This window comes from Gekko japonicus, unplaced genomic scaffold, assembly GCF_001447785.1.
Source record: "Gekko japonicus isolate JY-2015 unplaced genomic scaffold, Gekko_japonicus_V1.1 scaffold3345, whole genome shotgun sequence".
Taxonomy (NCBI): domain Eukaryota; kingdom Metazoa; phylum Chordata; class Lepidosauria; order Squamata; family Gekkonidae; genus Gekko; species Gekko japonicus.
In genome coordinates, this window is record NW_015176548.1 from 93,587 (window position 1) to 101,986 (window position 8,400).

The 8,400-nt window shown below is 47.5% G+C and overlaps 1 protein-coding gene across 1 annotated transcript in view; it reads left to right on the forward strand.

The window, feature by feature from the left end:
* Positions 1 to 4,754, forward strand: part of LOC107124080 (vacuolar protein sorting-associated protein 13D-like) — a gene marked incomplete at its 5' end in the record, with an annotated part of 92,050 nt that extends 87,296 nt beyond the window's left edge. The window contains 2 exons of the mRNA XM_015427468.1: positions 2,783 to 3,023; positions 4,429 to 4,754. Coding sequence (XP_015282954.1) covers positions 2,783 to 3,023; positions 4,429 to 4,560 — 373 coding nt within the window. The remainder of the gene's footprint in view (positions 1 to 2,782; positions 3,024 to 4,428) is intronic.
* Between the last annotated feature and the right edge of the window lie 3,646 nt (positions 4,755 to 8,400).

Consider the following 8,400-nt stretch of genomic DNA (forward strand, 5'->3'; position numbering starts at 1 on the left):
GGGCCTGGAGATCTCCTGGAATTACCAACTGGTCTCAGACTACAGAGATCAGTTCCCCTGGAGAAAACGGCTCCTTTGGAGGGTGGACTCCATGACTTTATACTCTGCTGAGGTCCCTCCCGTCCACAGGCTTCACCCCTAAAAATCCCCAGACATGGTGCTGGAGCAATTCTGTATCACTGCAAATGAAAGTTCTGTCTTTCCGGAGGCAGGAAGGGGGGGGCACGTGTGCAAATCATGGAATTTCCTCCCTTGCATGCCTGATGCACCCTGTCTCCAAACATAGAGGAAATTGTCTCTCTCTGCCGGTGGCAGAATGACGGCATTGCATCTAATCCTTTTATTGTCTGCTAAGGGCTATTTTCTTCATTAAAAAAACAAAAAGACAACTAGACTTTTGGGGATTTTAGCACACTTTTGCAACGGGTTTGCGGTTCCTGAGAAAACTGAAACAGACGGCTCGTCATCAGAGAGCGCAAAAGCAAGGTTTTCCAGAATCTGAAAAGATCAGAGTGAATAGTGTCTTTTAGGATGTCCCCAATTGAATTGTCCGTGTCGTATTGAGCCGAATGTGAGTTGAGATTTTAGAATTTTAACTTTGTCTGTTTGTAAATATGCTTCAAATGTTTCAAATATGTTTTAATTGTGAAGGCCAGTGGCCATGAACAATTGGGACCCCAAAGTGTAGGCTTTTGTCCACGGGCTCGCTTACTTGGAGGTGCCCTGCCACTAACTGCATGGACCCTGTCCCCTGCTGATAGCCATCAACAGGCCGCTCTTTCCTCCGACTCCTCCGAGCTCCCCCGCCCGCCCGCTGTCATCCAGCTAGTCCTGGTGCCCGTGCAACATCCGCCTTCATCTTTCCATGCCCGTAGAGGGTAGATCTTTCTGGAAAGGGACTGATTTGTCATCTTTGCTTGTGATGCATCAAGTTGCATCAGATCCCGGCTAGACGGGACTGGTCGACTTCATGCTTGCCTTCCCATTTTTCCAGAATGCTGGCTTTTAGACAGTAGAAGAAAGATGAGGCTAACACACATGAGAACAAGAAGCCCAGCATTTTAAAGAAAGATAATGAAAGGAAGAAGACCCCATGCCTCTTTGGATCAATGGATCAGTTGAAACATCACCTTTGTTGACAGGGCAGAATTTCCCAGTTTTTGGTGGGAGCAATATTTTGACTTTGAGCACTTGAGCTCCGAGGGCATCAAGGTGACTCCTGCTCCCAGTCTGGTTCAGCTTGCCTAAACACACTGGTGGGGATCGTTCTCCCAACCTTCAAAAAATACTGTGTGAGCAGACACAAGTCCCTGCGACTGCGAAACAGCCTCCTGTTTCATGGTCACGCTCGATACTGTGGTGTGCAACTTCCCGACTGTGGAAATCGTCTTCTCCAATGGGAGCCAGGGCACCATCCCCTGGCTTGGTGCCTTGTTGGGATTCTTTTTGAGTAAGTCAGCAGAGTATTAAGAGACTGAGTCCATGGTGTGTATTAAAATATAAGTTTACTATAAACCTAACATGGGAAAAAGGTACACAGGATATAAAATAACAAAGAGCTAATATGCCTACATCCTTGCAGCTAAAAGGTAAAACGGGAAGAGCCAAATGGCATCTCCTTCTCAGTCAGAACAAAGAGAGGAAGGAGAAACCAATATGTGAAATACTTGACACCTTGGTTTGCAATCAGACTAGCAAATTAGCTCCAACGTTCCCGGGCATTCTCTTGTCTAAACAGATTGGTTACAAACAAACATGTGACTTAACAAACATCATTAATCCTGTAAATACTGAAGTGTTTTGACTTGTAACACCCAACATGCCTCCTTGGACCCTGTAGAATGGACAAGGGGCCAGCCTTCCTTTCTCTTGTTGAAGGGCGGGGTTGTACGATGGAAGGGAAAGGGTTAAGGGGAGGGGCTGTGGCTCACTGTTAGAGCCTCAGCTTTGCATGCAGAGGCTCCCAGGTTCAATTCCCAACATCTCCAGTTAAAAAGACCAGGCAGTGCAAGACCCCTGCCTAAGACCCTGGAGAGCCACTGCCTGTTGGCCTGGGATGAACCATTGGTCTGATTCAGTAGAAGGCAGCTTCATATGTTCATATGTTAAGTTCAGCGACCGTCCACTGATTCCATCCGGGAAGTGCCCCTCTGCATTTGTATCACGCAGAGGCTCAGGAAAACTGTTTACCTTCTAGAATGTGGGTCTCCCTGCCCCACCCTCCCCTAGATTCCAGGGTCAAATGTGCCAGCCATAGTTTCTCCTTGCAGCTTGGCAGATAGCATCCACCAGTGAGAGGGACCTCCTGGCTTAGCCCAGCCATGTCTGGCGAGTGTTTTTCATTCTCTTCTCTCCCCCACCCAAGGAAAGGGGTATAAGAAAAGGGACATTGTGTCTTAAGCAAGCTCGAATGGCTCTCCAGCATCCTTCGTGTCCCTCTAGGATGGGGCTGTGGATGCACTAGGCTGAGCATGCACAATAGACTTCTTAAACTGTTTTTCAAAGGGTCGGACTGAAGACTGACCCCCAAAAAAGGAGCTCTGGTCCCTTGTGGCAACTCACCCATGCAAGTGGCAAATCCTGGCTTCCATTCCTTTCTGCGCCTCTTTCTAGGACTTTTTCCCCTCCTTTTCTCCCCCTTGACAGTTGAAATTTATCCAGCAACTGACCTTTAGATTTTTTTTTCCTAGCACCAAAGGCTGGAGGAATTTAGAATACGAATCTACACCCGAGCACAAGGCTCTGACTTTGCGTCCTGAATTTATGTATTTATTTATTGCAGCTTCATTGCTGTGGAGAACATAGACAGCTACTGCGTGATCATTTCCTCCAAAGCCGTCTATTTCCTCAAGAGCGGGGACTACGTGGACCGCGAGGCCATTTTCCTGGAGGTCAAGTACGGCGACCTCTACCATTGCCTTATCTCGAAGGACCACGGGAAGGTCTACGTCCAGCTGACCAAGAGAGCCGTAAATTCAAGCAGTGGCGTGTCCATGCCTGGTCCATCGCATCAGAAGCCCATGGTGAGGAGAGAGGCTGCGCTGTTGCCTTCAGTCGAATATTCTCTAGATGTCGGGGAGGGGATTTTAGTTGGGGATATTTTTTCCCCTTCTTTTCCCAGAATCCAGTGCTACTGTGGGAGGTGGGGTCCTGACTTGGTACTCAGATACCTGCTCCCCTTCAAGACTCAGGACGGGCTACCTAAAGCAACAAAAAAACGTTCCCTGAACCTCTCAGACATCAATGGGGTGGTTCCAGAAGGAGCTGAACAATCAGGAGCTCAAACAAATTTAGTTACCCCAGATAAGATGGGCTTAGGTCTGGTCTTATTGGCACCTGACACCCCCAGCCACCATGAAACACTACAGAACACCTAAATTTAGTAAGAACATAAGAAGGGCGGGCCTGCCGGTTAAGACCAGTGGCCCATCTGGCCCAGCATCCCGTTTCACACAGTGGCCAATCCGATGCCCCGGAGGGCCAAAGAGAGGGCACAGAGGCCGAGGATTCCCTGATATTGCCTCCTAGCGTGAGGACTCAGAAGTTTATTGGCTCTGAATGTGAAGGTTCCCATCAGTTGCCATGTTTAACTGCCTTTAAAGCCGTCCATGCTGTGGCCATCATTACGTCTGCTGGCCAGTGAATTCCACAATTTAATTAAAGAAGAACATGTCTTAGAGTCGCAACCGACTCAGGGTGACCCCATCCATGGGGTGTCCCGTAAAAAAAGACCATCAGAGGTGGTTTGCCATTGTCTTCCTCCTCGTAGCAGCCCCAGACCTCCTTGGTGGTCTTCCATTATAGTACTAACCAGAGCAGCTCCCCCCCCCCCCCCCTTCCAAGTTCTCAACCGTTCAAGCGTTTGGGCTAAGCTGGACCGGTCAGGCTGCTTTAATTTCCTTTAAGACTTGGATCCTCATCCAATTTTTTTTACATAAGAACATAAGAGACGCCAATGTTGGATCAGGCCCATCCAGTCCAACACTTTGTGTCACACAGTGGCCAGAAATACCAGTGCCATCAGGAGGTCCACCAGTGGGGCCAGGACATTAGAAGCCTTCCCACTGTTGACCCCCCCAAGCACCAAGAAGACAGAGCATCACTTGCCCCAGAGCCCCTATCTATACCTTGTGGCTAATAGCCACTGATGGACCTCTGCTCCATATGCTTATCTAATTCCCTTTTGAAGCCATCCATGCTTGTAGCCACCACCACTTCCTGTGGCAGTGAATTCCATGTGTTAATCACTCTTTGGGTGAAGAAGTACTTCCTTTTATCCGTTCTAACCCGACCGCTCTGCAGTTTCATGGAGTGCCCACGAGTTCTTGTATTGTGAACATGTAACTGGATGATTTACATTTCTCCTAGCAGGACTGTTTAGGGCACATACCGATGATTATTTGAGAGCTGCTCTTTATTTCACGGCAGGTGCACGTGAAGTCCGAGGCCCTCGCCGTGAAGCTGTCTCAAGAAATCAACTATGCAAAGAGCCTTTTCTACGAACAGCAGCTTATGTTAAGATCCAGCGAGCACCACGAACAACTGGAGTTGGACTCGTGACCCCCACGGCCTCCCTGAGTGGGGGATGTTTCCCCCACTGCTCATTAAAAGGCAGCGAGAGCTGGCAGTTGATAGAAAGTGAGTTCCGCGAGGCTAATGAGCCCGAGGTTGTGGAAACAAAGGTCCTCTGTGACATGGGGCACTTAAGATTGAGAGTGAAGACCTGTTTGAAATACATTTAGCTATAGGAAGAAGCCCTGTATTTTCTTACTGTTTGAGTGTGTATAAATACTTATACATATATATATATATGTATGTATGTACAACTGTGTTTAGTGTATTTAAGAAAATTACACAGCAGGTTGATAGGGTGTATAAAGGTCTATTTCATGTAAAGAAATTAAAGAAAGGGTTTTATTGAGTCTCTTATTGCACTGATTTGCAAGCCTTTGAAACAGCACATTTTGTCCGAAGAGGTGAGAAGGGACTGTAAATGGAGGACGGCCAGAAGGCCTTAGGGGGTCAGTTTGGTTACAGGCATTTGTGGGTGATCTGCAAAGGTCGTCATGAGCAGGGCCTATTGCCTTCAGTGCCCTGCTAAAGCCTGGGTCTTTCTTGTCTTCCTGTTTACATGATGGATTTACTGCCCTTTGCCCAAACACATTGGAAGCACACAGATAGGGTCTCCCTCCAAATGTTGCAATGGACAACGGTCTTCGCTCCACGAAAACATCCTGCCGTTGGCAAAACCAGCATGTACCAGGAAATGAGAATCTTTTGCAACATGGAAAACACACACACACCCTCCGGCTAAGTACTTTTATGAGAGTGGGGGGAGGGATTGACAGTAACACTTCGAAATTTTAACGGGAATACTTTTTGTAGGAAAGATGCAGTATTAAGCCCTTTTTAAAAACCTAGAGTGGTGGAAGCATTGGCCTTTAAGCAGGAAACAAGCTCAGGTCTCAGACCAGGAGAAAAGACTGGATCTAAGAAAAAACAATAACTGCCCTTGCTGGGAAGTAAACCCAATTTTTTTTTAATTATATTGCAGACCTCTTGCTTAAGTCAGAGTTTAATTGACAGTACTGCCGTTTCTCTGTCTTCACGTTCTTTTGATGACGGCATTATACGAAGGGGCTAGGCATTTCTACACATGCTCAGTTACTTCTTCTACCCTCCAGCTCCCCCCACCCAGGCTACAATCCCAGGGAAACCACGCCCCTTAATCTGTCAGTTTCAAGCAGGTTTCGCTATCCTGGCTTAAAGTGTAACTGAACAGGCTGCAACAGGCTGTTCTTTTGTAACTCTGTGTACCAGGCCGAACACTGCATCTCGACCACCCTTTCAGCCCTCAAAAGTCTGGCCTCTACAAGTGGCACATCCACCTGCCTCAACAGACGTAACCTCTGGGTCAAGAGATGGCAACAAAGATGCTTGCCTGGTTCCTCTGAGAAGACAGGTCTGCCGGGGTGGGGGGGGGGGAGCAGGTCATAGCACGGGAAGTGTTTCGGGCTTGTTTCTAAGACATAACTCTCCCAAAGCAAGGCTTCTGCATCTTCCCTCTGAATTATTATGACAGCTGTTCTACCCGAGGGGCATTTCCACGCGCCCGAAGGGGGGTAACATACAGCGGCATCATCTCAATGTCATGCGCGGCACAGACTCGAAAGTCTGTGCGAATGCCTCTCCCCTCCGTGAGGGCTTTGAATGGATCGGTGCTTGAATTGCGCAGACGGTTCTCGACGCGGCCGTGTACACATCTCTGTATATCTTCTGTGTGTTACCGTTTTCTTCCTTGGCAGTCTGACTCAAGTGCTTTAGCTGAATCATTCAGCCCCTGTTGCAGTTCACTGCTGCTTGCTGAGGAAACGGGGTCTCAGAATCGATAAGTTTGATCCATGTTGAGGGTGCAAAAGAAAAGATGACATGAATAAACGGCTGTATGAATCGGCTGGAGAAATGTCTTTGTTGTCTGTCTCTTTTTATTGATGTTATCTCTGGTCACCTTCTGCGCTTGGACTCAAGGCGGATTGCGACACAGTGAGTCGATGCCACCGACAGGATGGGACGTTCAGTGAACCCTGTGGGGGGGAAATTAGGGTCCTAGAACTGAGCAGAAGTAGAATCGGAGAATCACCAGGTGGGAAGGGGCCACACAGGTGCATCTGGTACCTGGAGCATCATTAACTGCATCAGCCCACAACAAATGGGGAGGGCAGGAGACTCTTCTCAAGGTGGAAAGTAGCACGAAGGTGGTCAAAGTAGAGAGGAGAGCAGCCAGTTCCTTCACATGCATTCTTGGGAGCCAGTTTAGTGTAGTGGTTAAGTGCGCGGACTCTAATCTGGGAGAACCAGGTTTGATTCCCCCACTCCTCCACTTGCAGCTGCTGGATGACCTTGGGCAAGCCGTAGTTCTGATAAGAGCTGTCCTTGAAAGGGCAGTCCTTGAAAGAGCTCTCTGAGCCCCACCTACCTCACAGGGTGTGTTGAGGGGAAGGGAAAGGGATTGTAAACCGCTGAGACTCCTTCAGGTAGTGAAGAGTGGGGTATAAATTCAATCTCTTTCTCCTCCTCCACTTCGCCAGGTTGGTGGTATCTGCTTTCTCTCCTGTATTTCATTCATTGCTTTGCGGGGAGGTGGTGTTCATATATCTTCAAAGCATTTGTAATATGTTGCTGTCAAGCCATGAGGCCCAGGAGCTTTATCTTTTTTTAGTCCTTTAATAGCATGATTGATTTCTTGTACCGCTATCACTTGATTTAATATTTTTTTCTGTGCTCAGACGTAAGCCGATATCTCAAGTACATACTTTTTCAATTTCTACCTCCTCTATGGATTCTTCTTTGTAAAGGTTCAGGGGGAAAGTTTTTCTTTGTTCCAACATTTCATGTTCTGAAAAGAGCATTTGATTTCCTTTCTTAATTCCTGGTATCCTCCCCCCCCCCTTTTTTTTCCCCTCAGGCAACGTGCTAGATATCTTCCCGGTTTTATTTGCACATTCAGAATGTCTTTGTTTTAAATATTTCAATTTCCCCCCCTGTGTTTCTTTTACTTCTGGTAGATCCAATGGATTCTTTTTAATGGTTTTGTCTCCTTTATCTTGTTCTTATTTGCCAGTAATGTTATGTTTTTGCTCCCAACACCTTTATCTTATCTGTTATTTTCTTTATCGATCGGCTGATTCGGGTCTTGTTTTTCTTTTCCCCTTTTCTTGCAGCTATTGCCAGTAGAGTTCTACTCAGGGAGAGAACAGGACAGGCTGTCCACTCTGTTTGTTCTACAAACTTCGGGTAGAGAAAACAGGAGCCAAACAATCAGGGAGCCAGACAGCTGACTTGGCCCGGGCTCAGGCCCTGCCATCAGGGTCCAGTCATGCCTTTGAACAACGGCAGACGTGTGTCGGCCAGCTGTTCTGCAAAAAGAATTTTAGGCATCTGCCCGCTGGAAACAGGATGCCGGGCTGAATGGACCTTGGTCTGAGTCAGTTAGACAGTGATTCTATTCCTGATTCTGGAAGTCCGCTCCACGCCGTGGGGATTCTTTGGAGATGATCTCCAAAAGTGGAAGGTCACGAACGCTGTTCTTGGAGGGGGCGCTGAAAAGCACAGCTTTAGCCACCCCACCTTCTTTCTTTCTGTGAAATATATAATTCTAGCATGAGACCTTGCTGCGAATGTCCTGTTGATATTGGCACTTCTTACCCCCATTGCTGAGTGAATAAACACAGTGTTCAGATTCCAGCGTCTGTGGCTTAAAATACCCTCCTTTTTTCCCTCCCCTTAACTCCCCAGAAAGCACAGCATGTGTGGTTTCTGGTCTTTTTTCTTTCTTTCCTAGTGACCTCAAGGATTTCAAGATTCAGAGGACAAGAAAGAGCTGCTGAACTTGAATGAATA